This window comes from Nycticebus coucang, chromosome 24 (genome assembly GCF_027406575.1).
Source record: "Nycticebus coucang isolate mNycCou1 chromosome 24, mNycCou1.pri, whole genome shotgun sequence".
In the NCBI taxonomy this organism is placed as follows: domain Eukaryota; kingdom Metazoa; phylum Chordata; class Mammalia; order Primates; family Lorisidae; genus Nycticebus; species Nycticebus coucang.
Genome location: NC_069803.1, coordinates 12,187,183 through 12,204,276, shown reverse-complemented (window position 1 = coordinate 12,204,276; position 17,094 = coordinate 12,187,183). Strand labels below are relative to the sequence as shown.

Here is a 17,094-nt window from a genome sequence, read left to right as displayed (position 1 = left end):
GTAGTATTCACCATACTTTGTAACGGCAAAGATTATTATTATTATTTTTTTTAAATCATGATTATAGGCTCAGCGCTTGTGGCTCAGTTGCTAGGGCACCAGCAACATAAACAGGAGCTGGCGGGTTCCAATCCAGCCAGGGCCTGCCAAACAACAACGACAACTACAAACAAAAAATAGCCGGGTGTTGTGGCGGGCAGCTGTAGTCCCAGCTACTTGGGAGGCTGAGGCAAGAGAACCACTTAAGCTCAAGAGTTTGAGGTTCCTGTGAGCTGTGACGCCACGGGACTCTACCGAGGGCGACATAATAAGACTGTAATAAGACTGTCTCTAGCCGGGCGTTGTGGCGGGCGCCTGTAGTCCCAGCTACTTGGGAGGCTGAGGCAAGAGAATCGCCTTAAGCCCAGGAGTTGGAGGTTGCTGTGAGCTGTGTGAGGCCACGGCACTCTACTGAGGGCCATAAAGTGAGACTTGTCTCTACAAAAAAAAAAAAGACTATCTCAAAAAAAAAAAAAATCATGATTATATTACAGTGCAATATATACATACACAGTCTTTTAAGATTTCTGATGAGGTCATATATTCTGTTATATTTATAATTTTTGGAAATTCTGTCAGTAGGATCTGAATAAATTGCACTTTAATAACTCAGATGTGGTCATTTGCAAGAATGATTGAGAAGGTTTGGCACAACATATCTAGAATGTTCCTTGTATCTTTATTTGGTCATGTTAGAACAATTAGAACACAGACTCTCTGGCACTCTGAGAAATGTTTTGCCTGTACATATTTGCCTGTGTTCTGGCCAGTGCTGGCCTGGCACACCAGGTTCCAGAAATCACTTGACAGGCTGGGTCATGTCTACCCTGAAAAATCCTTTGTGTGCCCCCAGGTTCTAATAATTTTTTTTTTTTTTTTTTTTAAGGCATCAGCCTACCTCACAGCAACTTCCTGGGTTCAGGCGATTGTCCTGACTTCCCTCCCAAATAGCTGGGACTATAGGCACCCACCACAGGGCCCAGCTAATTTTTCTATTTTTAGTAGTGATGGGGGTCTCACTCTTGCTTAGGCTGGTCTCAAACTCCTGAGCTCAAAGGATCCTCCTCCCTCAGCCTCCCAGAGTGCTAGGATTATAGGTGTGAGCCACCATGCCCTGCCAAGTTCTGACAGTTTTGAGAGAATTTCTTTTTTAACTTCTTTTTTTTTTTTTTTGTAGAGACAGAGTCTTACTTTGTCACCCTCAGTAGAGTACTATGTCGTCACAGCTCACAGCAACCTCAAACTCTTAGAATTAAGCGATTCTCTTGCCTCAGCCTCCCAAGTAGCTGGGACTACAGGAGCCCGCTACAAGGCCCAGTTATTTCTAGAGACGGGGTCTCGCTCTGGCTCAGGCTGGTCTCGAACCTGTGAGCTCAGGCGATCCACCTGCCTCAGCCTCCCAACTGCTGGGATTATAGGTATGAGCCCCTGTGCCTGGCCCTTCCCCAAATATTTTTTGATCTGTGGTTGGTCGAATCCACAGTGTGGAATCTAGACACAGAGTGCCTACCATATTTATTTAACAAACTTTGTATAGTGCTTACTCTATGCTATGAAACTTTTGAAAAATGTTTTACAAATAATCACTGATTTTAATCCTCTTACCAACCATATGAAGTAGGTTTTAAATATTTTTCCCATTTTACAGTTGCAGAAACTAAGAGAGAGCTCAGTTAATAGCTTGTTTCCAAGATCACTCAACTTGAGGTGGGATTCAAATGGCAGGCTGCCTGGCTGCATAGTCTGTACCTGAACACTGCTTTGCTAAATGTTTTGCAAGAAAAAAAAATGCAGATAGACTTAATCATGGCTGTTGGTCAGAATATCTGTGGTGAACTGGTTGCAGTAATTCTGCAGCCTCTTTACCTTGTTTGGCACTGGCAGTTCTCTGCTAAATTCTTCACATTTGTGACCTACAGTGTCATTCTGTTTTAATTACTACATGTTGCTTGCTTAGGCAGCACATATACTAAAGATGTTTTAATTATTACCTGAACCACAAACTATACAATTTAAATAAATATACTTGTGTGAATATATAGTGAAGAGTGGCTTGATTGAAAGGTTCTCAATAGCTAGATGCAGGCCTTCCATCAGGCGTTCTGTGACCTGTATTCCTTTTTTTTTCCCTTTTGTTTTTTAAATAATAGTATCACTCTTCTACCAGCGCTAGAGTCCTGTGCCATCAGCCTCGCTTACAGCAACCTCAAACTCTTGGGCTCCAGTGATCTTCTTGCCTCAAACTCCTGAGTAGCTGGGACTACCGGCACCCGCTGCATCATTTGACTATTTTTGTTTCACTCTTGCTCAGGCTGGTATGGAACGCCTGAGCTCAAGCAGTGCACCTGCCTCAGCCTCACAGAGTGCTAGGATTATAGGCGTGAGCCACTGTGCCAGGTCTTTCCCTGGCATGCTTTTAGCAAAAGCCTTTCCTTATACCTTTGGTGTTGGAATGGTATTTAAAGATCAACGGTTCCATAGCTTCATCTCATAAATAAGGAAACTGAGGCCCAGAGGAGGTCAGTGTCTCACTGTTTTGAAGCAGAAGCATACTTCAAACCAGGAGGCTCAATGATCTTCTCCTTCATTATAGTCATTGAAAATTTATACAGTGCTGTGGAAATCCAGACTGTCTTAAACTTTTAAAAATATTTTATATCCATTTGAAGGCACATATTCTCATGTTAACCCGAGTTACTTCCCACTCACCAACCTCACCATTTCTTTTTGTTTGCTTTTGTTTTCTGTTGTTCCCAGCATGCAGTACATTCCTTAGTTGTCTTAAGTCATATCAAGTTTTATAAGACCTTCATCTCTTTACATAATAATACATACATGTAAGTAATATGTAGACTTAATATCGACTTGTTTCAAGCGACTGCATAAATTATGAACAGCATAATTGTAGGCAATATTCAGATTAAACAAACATGTTTTCTGTGGAGAGTAGTTTCTTTAGTAGGCTGGAGAATTTAATTGTAGCCTAAATATGTTGAATGTGTTCTGAAATTAGAAATGCCTGCAATTGGAGAAGCTAGGAGATGATCTGAACTTAAAAACAGAAGATCGTTAAGTATTATAAGCACTAGGCTTTGTAGTTTTTATACTAGTTATAAGAGTGGGTGGCTTTTAGTAGTGAGCTCGTGAAAGCCCTGTAAAGTGCATAAAAATGCAGCCTGTATATATCTGTGCTCAATGACCTTCTCTGGGCCTGGTCCTCTTTTTCCTGGTTTTAGTTCAAAATATTTTAAATTGAGATGTTTTGGTCTTTTATTTTTGTGTCATGTGTAATTAATCTGGAATGAGGTATAGATGTTAAAGTAGAATGTAGCGGGTGGTGCCTGTGGCTCAAAGGAATAGGGTGCTGGCCCCGTATACTAAGGTGGCACCTTCAAACCCGGCTCCACTCCCACCCCCAAAGTAGAATGTAGCTAAGATAACTTCATACTACCATAAAAGTAGGAACAAATCAGGAAAAATAAGTTGAAATATATTCTTTTTCAAAAAGAATCGGGTGTATTTTATGATGATAGGGTAGGTTCCCAGTCTAAAAAACTAGTATCTTTTAAATTCTGAGATCTAATCAGTTAAAAATTGTGAGAAAACAGTCTTCTTCAGATGGGGCTTTACAACAGAAACACATCAATTCATAATCACATAGCTTCACTGCCTAGCTTTACCAACTGAAATACATGTCTTCACTGATACTGATATTTAGGTCCTAACATTATGCCATCATAAATAATTTATATGGGTTAGGTCTAAATAATAGGCTCCTAATAAAAAGTAATTTGATAACTTTTAGAGGACAGTTTTTCTTTAAAATAAAAAAATCTAAATGTGCCCTTAAATTTGCTTAACTAAACTTATTCATTTGAGGTCATTATAGTTTCATATACATTTCTAATAAGTAATAGAGAGTACTTGTGTCCTTTGCCTAGTTTTCCCCAGTGGTAACATCTTATAAAAGTATAGCATAACATTACAAGCAAGAAACTGATATAATCCCTGATATAATCAAACTAATTTGATTTTGATTTTTCCCAGTTTTACATGTGTGTTTTGTTCTGTGCAGTTTTATCATATGTGCAGGTTAATAGATTACTACTACAGTCAAGTTACAGAATCCCCTAGGTTGCTGTTTTGTAATTACGCTCATTGTAATTACACTCACCTTTTTCCCTATTCCTTCCCCCTTTTACTGCTAACCCCTCCAAACTACTCACCTGCTCTCCTATTCTATAACTTTGTCATTTTAAAAATGTTAGGTAAATGGAATTATTTATTGACACTGTAACCTTTAGAGATTTGCCCTTTTTTGCTCAGGATAATTCCCTTGAGATTCTCCCAACTTGTCTGTATTAGTTGTTTTATTTCTGAGTGTTCTGTTGTATGAATATATTGCCATTTGTTTACATTGATGTTTTTATGTGAACGTTGAGTTTTCCCTTTTTTGGGATAGGTGCCCAATTGCTGGGTTGTATGAAATTTTGCCTATTTAGTTTGATAAGAACCTGCCAAACTGTTTCCTAGAGTGATTGTACTTTTTTTTTTTTTTTTTTTTGAGACTGGGTCTTAAGCCTATGGCCCTGGTAGAGGGGTGTGGCGTCATCACTCACAGCATACCCCAACTCTTGGGCTCAAGAGTTCCTTTTGCCTCAGTTTTCCTATTTTTTGTAGAGACAAGGTCTTGCTTTTGCTCAGGTTGATAGTTGTACTTTTTTGCATTTCCACTATAAGTAAGAAACTAATAAGTAAGAAATTCTGTTTCTCTTCATCTTTGATCAGTTTTGATAATTTAAGTTTTAGAACTGAAACTTAATGAAAAAAGATTTTCCTGATGTGACCAAAGTTGAGGGAGAAAGAAAAGAGTTCAGATGTGTGAGCTGTAGGAGGGTGGGAGCTGGGCATGGTGGGGTTTGGCTAGGGCCTTTTAAAGAAGTAGAAAAAGAGTTGGTAGTGAAGAAGAGATTTTTGAGTTCCACAGACTAACTTTCTCTCTTGTCCGTTTTAAGCTTGTGCATAACAGTTGCATGATAATGTTGTCACCAGCAGCCTCTCTTAGGACTGCCTTTGGTGTGTAAAAGTGCATCATTGTAAGCCACCTTAACATAGGTAGCGTTTTCTAAGCCCTTACTATGAACTAAGTACTGACCTCTATATATATTCTACATGTATTAACTTGTTTAATTCTTGCAACAACTGCGTAACAAATTATCCCAAAATTTAACATCTTAAAACAACAAACATTATTATTTCACTGTTTCTGAGGATCAGGAATTTAGGAGTGACTTAGCTAGGTAGATCTAGCTCAGGGTCTCAAGGTTGGTTGGGTGGGGTTTTTTTTTTTGTTTGTTTTTATTTATTTGTTTTCCCAGTTTTTGGCCTAGGCTGGGTTTGAACCCGCCACCTCTGACATATGGGGCCGGTGCCCTACCCCTTTGAGCTACAGGTGCCACCCGTTTTTTTTTTAAGCTGGGGCTGCGGTCATCTGAAAACTTGATTGGGAGTGGGAGATCTGCTTCCAAGGTGGCTCATTCACATAGCTTTAGACCAGAGGCTTCAATTCCTGTTCATTTTGACCTCCTCATATTGGTTCTGGAATACATCACAACATTCCATCTGGCTTCCTGTAGAATGAGTGATTCAGGAACTGCTTCTACTGAGAAAGCAACAATCCCTTTTTTGACCTAGTCTTAGAAGTCATACACTGTCACTTTTGCCATATTCTGTTAATTGAGTTACTACTAAATGAAGCCAGATGCAGATGACGGGAATTAAATTAAGCTCCACCTCTCAAAATGAATGACTTCAGAAAGGGTGGAAATATTTTAAGTTGAAGAACTTTAGGAATGGAGAGGTCTAAGTGTGTTGCTAATGAGTTGCAGAACTTGGATTTGAATCCCAGCTCTCTGGCTCCATGTGACTTTTTTCTTTAATTGTATGCCATGACCACTTAACCTCCTCATGTTTCAGAGGCTCAAAGCACATAGTAAATATATAAACAGTAACAATGACTTTATTTGTATTTACTTATACCTGGATATTCATGGATTATGCAGCCCTCTCTTTTATGTTTCATTCTTATAACTTTGACTCAATTTTTATATTCACCCATTTAGTTTATTCTACAGATCCTTACTGATTACCTTCTGCCAAATACTAGAAGGCTTACCACTGTCATTAGGGAAGAACTTCAGTTTAAAGGTGAACTGATTGATGTCAAAGAATTTTAATCTGTAGGGTAGTTTCACAAAACAAAATATTGGTAAGCATAACTTTTTATTCTACAGCTTTCTAGTTTTGCAGTTCTCACACATTCTCTAGTTGTTAGAACTAACATACATTGTAGATAGTTATGAAGAATGCATTGCAGGCCCCATGCAGGGCATCACACTATAATATTAACCCTCTGGGAGGCCCAGGCAGGAGGATCCCTTAAACTCAAGAGTTCAAGACCAGCCTGAGCAAGAGCAAGACCCCGTTTCTATGAAAAGTAGAAAAATTAGCCAGGTGCCTATGGTCCCAGAGGCTGAGGCAGGAGGATCACTTGAACTGGGAGTTTGAGGCTGCTGTGAAATAGGTGGAAACTATGGCACTTTAGGCTGGGCAACAGAGTGAGACTCTGTGTCCAAAAAAAAACTGCATTGCAAATTAAAGTTGGCAGTGGGATGAAGTTCCTCAGATGGAGGTTGTCTACTTATATCGAAAGCAATAAATGCTTTAGAATCTGGGGCAGTGTTGGGACCAAAATCTGCTACTTTTTCCCCCCAGGTCCTTTAAGTGACCATGAGAACTCTGGTTTATTTTTTCTTTCTTATATAGGTTAGGAAAGGGGGAATGACTTTTTTTCCCTCTTTCTTTTTCCTTTTTTTCTTTTCCTTTACGGTCTCTCTCTGTCATCCAGGGTAAAGTGCAGTGGTACAGTTATAGCTCACTGCAACCTTAAACTCCAGGCTCAAGTGATCCTCTTGCTTCAGCCTTTCTCCTAGCGATAAGACTATATAGGCACATGCCACCATGCCTGGCTAATCTAGTTTTTATATTTTGTAGAGAACTTGAATTATGTATTTATTTATTTATTTTTGAGACCGAGTCTCACTTTGTCACCATTGGTACAGTGCTCTGACGTCATAGCTCACAGCAAGCTCAAACTCTTGGGTTCAAATGATCCTCTTATCTTAGCCTCCCAAGTATCTAAGACTACAGGCGTCCACAAGCCCTGGCTATTTTTTAGAGACGGGGTCTCGCTCTTGCTGAGGCTGGTCTTGAACTCCTGAGCTCAGGCAATCCACCTGCCTTGGCTTCCCAGAGTTTTGGGATTACAGATGTGAGCTACCACACCCGGCAGAACGTTTACTTATTTTTATTTGTTATTATTATTATTATTTTGGCATACACAACGGGAATTTATTTCTTATAGCTCTGGAGGCTGGGAAGTCCAAGGTGAAGATGCCAGCAGCTTCTCTGCCTGTGAGGGCTCTTTTCTTGGCTCTTAGACAGTTACAGCTGTCTTCTCACTAAGTCCTCACATGGCACAGAGAGCAAGCAAACAGTCTGGTGTTATAAGAGCACTATTTCCACCAAGAGAGTCCCACCCTCATGACCTCATTTCACCCTAATCACATATGAAAGGTTCCATCTCTTAGAGGTTTAGGGCTTTAACATAGGAATTTGGCAGGAGGTGATGGGGTGGGGGAGTAGTATACAAACATGTCTATAACACTGGGCTATGAAAGTTAATTTATAATTGTAAAGATAGTGGCAAACTCTACTGGAGAGGTTTACTTAACTCCAGAGTTATTTGGAAGTTTTTACATTTCAAGGGGGAAACTGACCCTAGTTTTTTTTTTTTTTAGCTCCCTGGAGAAATGTATTTCCTTGCCATAGAAGTCTCCAAAGAGCAAGTGTGAGAACTTTTATTTTTTAAAGAAGCGAGTTTTCATTATTTTGCCAAGGCCGATCTCCTAGCCTCAAGCCACCTTCTCTCCTAGAATTCTTAAGTGTCCTGGCCTGGAATGACTTTTTTCTTTGAACAAATACATTTAACAGTCACTCAAATTATGCGGAAACAAGAAAGGAAGAGAAGTCTTGGAAGTTTGATAACATCTTTTTCATATTTTCTGCATATATTTCATTTTATCATTCCAGGGAAAACTGTCTTATAATCTTTTCGACATTAGACTTCAGAGTACTTACTAGAATTCAAAGCTTTAAGGGCATTGAGTTGCAAATTTAGGTTCACAAAGCAATAGATTAATGTATACATTTTAAAAGATCCTGTTTTAGTAGTGTTAAACACTGTTAATTGTATGAAAGTAAGATTCGAAGCAGGCTAATCAGAGTTGAAAATTGTAAGCCAAGCCACCTAAAACTTGGGTAAAAGAACTAAAGGAAGCCAGGGTGGATTAAGAACAGGACCAGAGTTAAAGGGTAAAACTTCCTGCCTGTATAGGAACTTCTTACTGAATTCCAAGACTTTACGACCATATTTTGTGTTTGACAACATTTAGTGAATTCCCTGATGAGTCTAACTTCTCACATCTACACACAAACATACCTAGTTTCTATCGAGACCTCCCTTTGTGTCTGACAGCATTAGGGTAACTTCCAAGTAGAGGTTAAGGACTTACACGTATAGATATCTCTCCTACTTTTTCAAACCCTAGAAATTCTTGATTTTTTTTATTTTTTTATTTTTTTAGGGGTATGACAGATATGAGGAATAGACTGGATTAGAGTTTGGTCTTAAGAAGTCTTATCAGGGTGGCGCCTGTGGCTCAAGGAGTAGGGTGCCGGTCCCAGGTGGCAGGTTCAAACCCAGCCCTGGCCAACCCCCCCCCCAAAAAAAAAAAAAAGTCTTATCAAAGTGGGACATTATGAAACCAGCTGATTCTTAGTTATCATGGGGTTGGGCTGGGATAAATTTTCCAAAGATTGAACATACTGGTGTGGTATGTGCCCGTGCTGACTCACTATACTTATTCCCCGTGTATGTGTGGTTAGTGCTCAGGCCCTACGGATATGAGTTCGTGGGTCATAATTGTTATTTTTTCTTCCACATGTGCTCTTGTAAGTCTTCCTTTCCCCCCAGTCCTGCTGGAAACTTTGTGACCACCTTGCCAAAAGGTCCGTGGTTTCCACAGGCCATAAAATTAAGTATAAATTTGATTATTCTACAGATTGGGTCAACTATCTATCGCTTAGGGCAAACATTAGTGGATCCCTCAAAACTAAGAGATCATGGGGCGGTGCCCATGGCTCAAAGGAGTAGGGTGCCAGACCCATATGCCAGAGGTGGCAGGTTCAAACCCAGCCCTGGCCAAAAACTGCAAAAAACAAACAAGAAAAAATAAGAGATCATGCACTTAGTGGTAATCATGTGGCTTTTTTTCTTTAGAAAGTAAAGTTAAAACTGAAACAAGACTTGGAGTTTATAACAAACGCATACTTCCCTTCCCCCAGCCCTCTTCCTCCTTCCCCCTTGCCCAGTGCCCCATTCCCTTCCTTGAGAGATCCTTATTCTGATGCCCCAGGTTTGAGTGAATGCTAGGGCATCAGCCTAGCTCAAAAGCAACCTTAGACTCCTGGGTTTAAGGGATCCTCCTGCCTCAGCCTCTCCTGAGAAGCTGAGACTACAGGCATCTATCACAATGTCTGGCTGATTTTTCTCTTTTTAATAGATATGGGGGTCTCACTCATCCACAGGCTGGTCTGGAACTCCTGAACTCAAGGAATCCTCCTGCCTTGGCCTCCCTGAGTAAGGCCTTAGCCACCACACCCAGTCCCACCTATTCTATCTTGAAGCCAGTGCCAACAAGCAATGGAAGCCTGACCAAAGGCCATTTTCTGCAAAGCTGCAACCAGAATTAAGTTCCTGGAGACCATTTTAGTAATTGTGGCAATCCATTTTCCTGGTGGCAAGACATAAATGGGAAATCATACCGAGCCAAGAAAACCTTCTTTGGAAACACAATCCTTGGCAGGGTTTAGTCTTGTAACTTGGTGTTTGAGCTGGTGCTTAAGCAAAAAAAATGAAATCCACTTATAGTTACTTTAAAAGAGTGAAATAATTTACACAGTGTGTAAAATTTACAAGCAGGACTCTGATGCCCCCCTCCACCTCGTTGTGTGTTAAAACAACTGAGTTTTATGGGATTTATGCTGCACAGATATGTGGAGATCTTTTTAACTTCTGAGTTCCTGAAACCAAGTTTGCATTACGCCGTCTCTCAGAGAAAGCAGGTCTTAAGGTGTAGAGTGAGTGATCCCTCCCTTTTGTCTTCATTGGAAGTTGAATGGTCACAAAGCCACTTTGACTAAAACTAGAATGGTGCTGCTTTCAGGGCTTTACTTCATTGTCATTGGTTTAGCTAACCTTTTTTTGGTTAGATTGTTTTTTTTTTTTTTTAGAGGTAAGTACTAAGAGACACTTGACTTTTGATCAGAAATGAAATGTGAATTAAGTTACATGGAATAGATATTTTTGCTAGATTAAGCTTGTCTGTGTGGATCAGGGCCAGACAGGAAAATGAGAACATTTCTAAGGACAGAAATGGCAGGCTGGACCCTATGTTTGTATGTACATTTGGGCTTATGCTTATAAATATTTAAATACTAAAATATGTAAATGTATGAAATGAAAGTTCCCTATAATTTTGCTTTTTCTACTATTAACATGTAGATAATTTGGGATATATTCCTTTTACTTGAGCATGTACTAACTCACAAAACCACAACAGTAATTAAATTGGGAACATGGGCAATTCTGTTGTTTGCTTTTTCACTTTAACAGTCTTAAACCTTGTTCTATGTCCAGGGAATCTACTCACCATTTTAAATGACAGGTTAATTTGAGCATTTAAAAAAAAAAAAAAACTTTGTTAATTACCACTTTGTGAATTTGTTGAAATTGGACTTATTTATATTTATGTGTAAGTGATCATAAGTTGAAATGTGACTGATTTTGCTAGTAACTAGGTATTGATCACTCTGTTCTTATCTATGTTGTCCTGAATTTTTGTAGTCCATTTCCTTTTTTGGGTCTGTTTCTATTTCAGAGTGTATTTTTTTTCTCACTTTTCTTCCTTGATTCTGATTGTTTTTTGTCTCGGTTCTCTTTTTCCTTTACCTTCACTGTAAGCTCCCTGAAGGCAATAGAGTTAGCAAAGCCACAACTCAGAAGTACCATTTAATGACACAGAAGAAAGTGTGGTGGTAAGAAGAGTAGGAAACTAAGATGCTTGTGATTCTCCATCCCAGTCATCATAAAAAAGCATGAACTAGGTATCTAGGGAGTTACTTTTTCCATTCATTATCTATGATTTTTTTTTTTTTTTAATTTTTATTTTGGCCGGGGCTAGGTTTGAACCCGCCACCTCTGGCATATGGGACCGGCACCCTACTCCTTGAGCCACAGGCACCACCCAATTATCTATGATTTTTAAAAACCTGTTTGATGAAATTTCCTATTCTGAAGTCTAGAAAGGATTCCAGTAGTGTTACGCCTTGGGATTTAAATGACCTTTACTTGGAATCAACTGTGTAATATCTGCTTTACAGAATAAAACTGAGCTATATGTACTTTCTCCTTGAACATCATTTTTATTGACTAAGTAACATTCCACTGTAGTTGATTTCTTTAAGTCTTCAGATCCTAATTGATACCTCTCACGTAGCTAAGCTGTACTGCTGGACAGATGGTACCCCAGTGTTTAAACAGATGATCTGCTTATGTTATTTCTACGGAACTCTCTATAATCCAGTCAACACCTGGCACAGTGTCAGGATATAGTAAGCACTCAAAAACATTTGAATGAGTGGGAGATGGCCACTCTGTCCTGGCCAGAATAGCCAGCTTGAACAGCGAGGTTAACCTGTGTTAACTTTCTGAACCATGAAAAGAGAGTTGTGGATGGCAAAGAGGGCACATTGGAAAGCAGGGTTCCCTCATAGTTTATGTCTTTGACAGTTGTCAGTTTTAGCAGGCCCTTTCCCAGGAAATTTTTTTATCTGGTGGCAAAGATAGGGGCAGAGGGAGACAGAAAGAAAACTGAGGTTCGGCACTTGAAGCACAGTGGTTAGTGCCAGCCACATACACCAAAGCTGGCGGATTCGAAACCAGCCCAGGCCATCTAAACAACAACAACTGCAACAAAAAATAGCTGGGCATTGTGGTGGGCACCTGTAGGCCCAGGTACTTGGGAGGCTGAGGCAAAAGAATCGCTTAAGCCCAAGAGTTTGAGGTTGCTGTGAGCTGTGATGCCATCACACTTTACCGAGGGTGACATAATGACGCACTGTCTCAAAAAAGAAAACTGAGGGCGGCGCCTGTGGCTCAAAGGAGTAGGGCGCCAGCCCCATATATGGAAGGTGGTGGGTTCAAACCCTGCAGCCAAAAAAAAAACAAAAACAACTAAAACAACAAGCTTGATCTAACTGACATTTTTAGATCACTCCACCTAACAGCAAAATGCAATTGTGCACACAGGAATATTCACCATGTTGTAAACCATAAAACAAGGAGTTGATGGGCAGTTTTGTAAAAAGTTAAGCGTATACCTTTTTCGTATACCTTTTTGTGTAACCATTCCACTTGTAGGTAGGTATTTATCCAAGAAGGAAGTGTACATCCATACAAAGAATTGTACATGAATCTTCATAACCATTTTACTTGTAAAAGCCCCAAATTAAAAATAATGTAAATGTCCATCAGCATTTAATTGGATAAACTGGTGTGTCCATATGACAGAATACTACCCATTAATGTAAAGGAATAAACGGTTAAGACATTCAACAACATATGGATGAATCTCAGAAAGAAATTTTACTTTATGCGGACAAAAAGGATATATACCCTATTGTTTTGCTTATATAAATATTCAGAACATACATATTAATACACAAAGACTACATCAGCCCTTGCCTGGGAGAGGGTAGAAGGAAGGATTAAAGGGGTATGAAGAAACTTGCAGGTGATGAATAATCTTGATTGAAATGGTTTTACAGGCTACACGTACATTTTATTATATGTCAGTTATGCTCCTATAAAACCATTTAAAATAATAAAATAAGGCACTCAGAATTTGGGGGCTATTCACATCATTACAGCATTTATTAAACACATAAATGGCATGACATTTTACTGTGTACTGTGCTTGGTTGTTTGGGCTTCAGAATCAATGGGCAGTGTTAGGACTCTAGAAAATATTCTCCCAGTTTCTCACTGAGGAAAAATAATTCATCTTTCTCCATGTTTAATAGAGCATTAGAGTTGAGCATTAGAATTTTCTTTAAATGGTAACATGATTTCAAATGAGAGCTCAATCATGCTGTACCACCTTGAATAGAGACATAGAGGAATATAAAATGTGGTAATGATAGTGCAGTGGCTCCTCCCTGCCGCTGAATCAAGATCAGATTCCTAAATTGGTGGCTTCTGATGTTTTCTGTGGATTGACCCTAGTTCCTGTTTAGTTTTCTCACTTTGCCCTGCCAAATACATTGTGCTGTCCCTTACTTTACTCGGTTTATTTTTTTCTCTGAGAGTCGTTCTTTGCCCACGCCACCTCACCTTTTTTCTCTATCTGGTAAAAGCCTGTCTGTCCTTTAAGTTCTTCTTCAGAGGCTGACTTGCTTTCTCTGGTCCTCTCAGATGCAAGTGTATCATCTCTGTTATGTATTTAGTAGACACCGGACACACACTCTGTACCCTGTATCTTGCACTATATGCATTCGCCTATGTGTTCTTGAATTTACGGGTGGCACCTGGCAGGAGCCTTGTATATAGTAGGCATATGCGTCGGTTGTGCCACGCGAGAACGCCATGGGAGCAGCGTCAGGGAGGTCTGCCCTGGTGTTTGGAACTGAAGATAATGTAGATATGCATTTTGGCTGCCCTTTAGATTCAATTGACTTGTTAACTATACTTTTACATTTATTAAAATAATTGTAATTAATGCCAGTGAGGGAAACAGTGACAAGCAGAAGAAAACAAAAATTGTTTTGATTTTATTTTTGAAGCACATTATATGGTCATGGTTAGGGCAGAGGATTGCCAGTTTTATTGTCTTTATGACATATATTTAAATTATATGGAACCTCCCCACCCTCACATTTTTGGAATTGTGCTATGGCTAGTTAGAAAGGGGGAAGTCAGTAAATCTAAATCAGGTAGATGTAATTCACTCTGAATAATCCTCATAGAAAAACTCAAGAGTTGGCTTAATGGCATCTTAATATTAGAGTGTTTGTTGTGTCATGGAACAGGCATGAATTTATCAGTTATGGAGTATTTGGAGAAATAATGTTTTTTGAGATTTCAATTGAGTCTCTGGATTGTCCACACCCTTGATCACTTAAATTTATTTTTTCAGGTCCGGACCTTGTTTGTCAGTGGTCTTCCTCTGGATATCAAACCTCGGGAGCTCTATCTGCTTTTCAGACCATTTAAGGTACATTTTCAATCTTTTAAAACGTCTATATACTTAATGGAGGCTTTTTGGAGGAAGAAATGAAATATTTGAGAAAGTGCCTTGTAAGTGGTGTTTTTAAAAAGTTAATAAGTAAAAGAGATTTAACAGCTGAGTTTTAGTGTCCATTCTCACTTAGGATAATAGACTTATCTGCCTTTAGGCCTCCAACATCTTATCTAGAGAGTTCTCTTCTCTTACTGATGTGAACTTGAAGCTGTCCCCCTCTGTCTATTCCATGTAGAACAGCCTTGGTATCCTTTTTGTCTATCCTATTCCATTTGGGGGTGCACTTTTGAGTACAGATCACTAAATTATAAATTACTTAATACATGTTTATATTATACAACCGTATAAGCCAAAATAGTTGATATAGTACTATTGATTCTATTATTTGGAGGCATAAATAGGCTTTCTTTCTTTCCTTTCTTTCTTTGTTTCTTCCTTTCTTCCTTTCTTCCTTTCTTTCCTTTCTTTTCTTTCTTTCTTTCTTGTTGGGGATTCATTGAGGGTACAAAAAACCAGATTACACTGATTGCATTTGTTAGGTAAAGTCCCTCTTAAAATTGTGCCTTGCCTCCAAAAGATAAATAGGCTTTCATGAACTTAGTTAGAAATCCAACCACCATGATTTTTCCCATGGCAGAAGTACCCTTAGTTTCAAAAGAAGTAAAACTAAATTTTTAAGACTAGCTTGGTATGAGTTTTTTCCTGACATTTAGTGAATATACAATGCCGTTACATGTCCTTCCTGAATATGGAAATAAAACTACTTTAGAGATACTTAATGTTGCCAGCATTGAAAACTTACCAGGAAATCAAACTAAAGCTGAAATACTCCACTGCCAAGAAGAAAGTGTGGGCCAGGCTCACGCCTGTAACACTTGCACTCTGGGAAGCTGAGGCAGGTAGATTACTTGAGCTCATGAGTTTGAGACCAGCTTGAGCAAGAGCAAGACACCATAGAAAAACTAGCCAAGCATCAGTCCCAGCTACTGGGAAGGTTGAGACAAGAGGATCTCTTGAGCGCAAAAGACTGAGGTTACTATGAGCTATGATGACACCACAGCACTCTCCTCAGGGTAACAGAGTAAGACTCCGTCTCAAAAAACAAACAAACAAAAAAAAAAAAACAAGGGCTGGGCGCCCATAGCTCAGTGGTTAGGGTGCCAGCCATGTGCTCTGGAGCTGGTGGGTTCGAATCTGGCCTCAGCCTGCTGAACAACAACAAAAAGTTGGACTTTATGGCAGGTGCCTGTAGTCTCAGATACTGGGGAGACTGAGGCAGAGAATTGAATGAGCCCAAGAGGTTTTTTTTTTTTTTTTAACACAGAATCTTAAGCTGTTGCCCTGAGTACAGCGCTGTGGCATCATAGCTCACAGCAACCTGAAACTCTTGGGCTTAAGCGATTCTCTTGCCTCAGCCTCTCAAGTAACTGGGACTACGCCTGGCTAGTTTTTTTGTTATTGTTGTTGCAGTTGTCATTGTTTCAGCTGGCCCTGGCCCCGTTGAAACCCTCCAGGCTCAGTGTATTTGGCCAGCGCCCTACCCACTGAGTATAGGTGCCACCTGAGCCTAAGAGTTTGAGGTTGCTATGAGCTATGATGCTACTGCACTCTACCGAGGGTGACAAAATGACACTGTCTCAGTTAAAACAAACGAAAGAAACCTTGCAGGTTGACCTGATTCGCCTTTGTAGATAGAAGAACGCTGGAGTGGATAAGAATGTGGCCTGAAGGCATAATGAGTTCAGGGCCAGTGTGTAGGAGTGCCCAGTGGTCAGTGTGGATGTGTCAGCAGCAGTGCCTGATGGGCCACATTTACAATTAGGCAATCTTGATTACTGGTTAAAGGTACATCCTTGTTGAAGCGTGGAATTCATCAAGGGAGGGAGACAGAATAGGTCAAGGAACAGGCTTCATGTTCTTAGGGAAGAGGGAATAGGATGTGACAGCTAAAAGCCCTGGTTGGAGAAGAGGAGGATTGAGGAGGCAGCCAGTTAACAGCCAACAAAGATAATTCAGTCTAGCTTGTGTGCCATGTAATAATGGACATAATTAATTCCACCTGACAGCCATCCCCTTAATGCAGCAACAATAATGGCAGCACAGAGGGAAACAGAGGTTAAACAGTCCTGAGTTCAGCTAAGAGCAAGTGGGAAAGGAAAAGAAAGTGTGGAGAGTGTGCCGGTTTTTATAGATTTCCTGTGTTTCTTCTATAGGATTGCAGTTTTATAAAAGAGACAGTTTTTTTGTCCTTTTATGAGGTGTTTAAGCTAATTGAGTTTCTTAATGGCAAAATGTTAAGTGTTTGTATGTATAGAGAGTAAGAGATTCAGTCAGCAAGCTTCTTAAACAAATCATCTCATTTAACTATTGTCACAGTTCATTAAAGTGTGTTGGCCTCATTTTTTCAAATGAGGAAAATGGAACTTAGAACAATTGAATGAATTGTGCTCACGTTTAGACACAAATGCTGTAAGTGGCAGAACCAGGATTCAGACCCCAGCAATCTGACTCTGCCAACCCTGTTCTGAACTACTGTTAAATTGCTTCTCTGTTTGACTTGAGAATACAGTATATC

At 39.7% G+C, this 17,094-nt stretch overlaps 1 protein-coding gene across 9 annotated transcripts in view; it reads left to right on the top strand.

The window, feature by feature from the left end:
- The window catches only part of RBPMS (RNA binding protein, mRNA processing factor), a 190,141-nt gene that overhangs the window by 68,355 nt on the left and 104,692 nt on the right, over positions 1-17,094 (top strand). For all 9 annotated transcript variants that reach the window (XR_008377413.1, XR_008377416.1, XR_008377417.1 and 6 more), the window contains exon 2: positions 14,415-14,492. Coding sequence is in view for 4 of the 9 variants with exons in the window: in XM_053578763.1 (XP_053434738.1) it covers positions 14,415-14,492 (78 nt within the window). In the remaining 5 variants the exon portion in view is untranslated. The remainder of the gene's footprint in view (positions 1-14,414; positions 14,493-17,094) is intronic.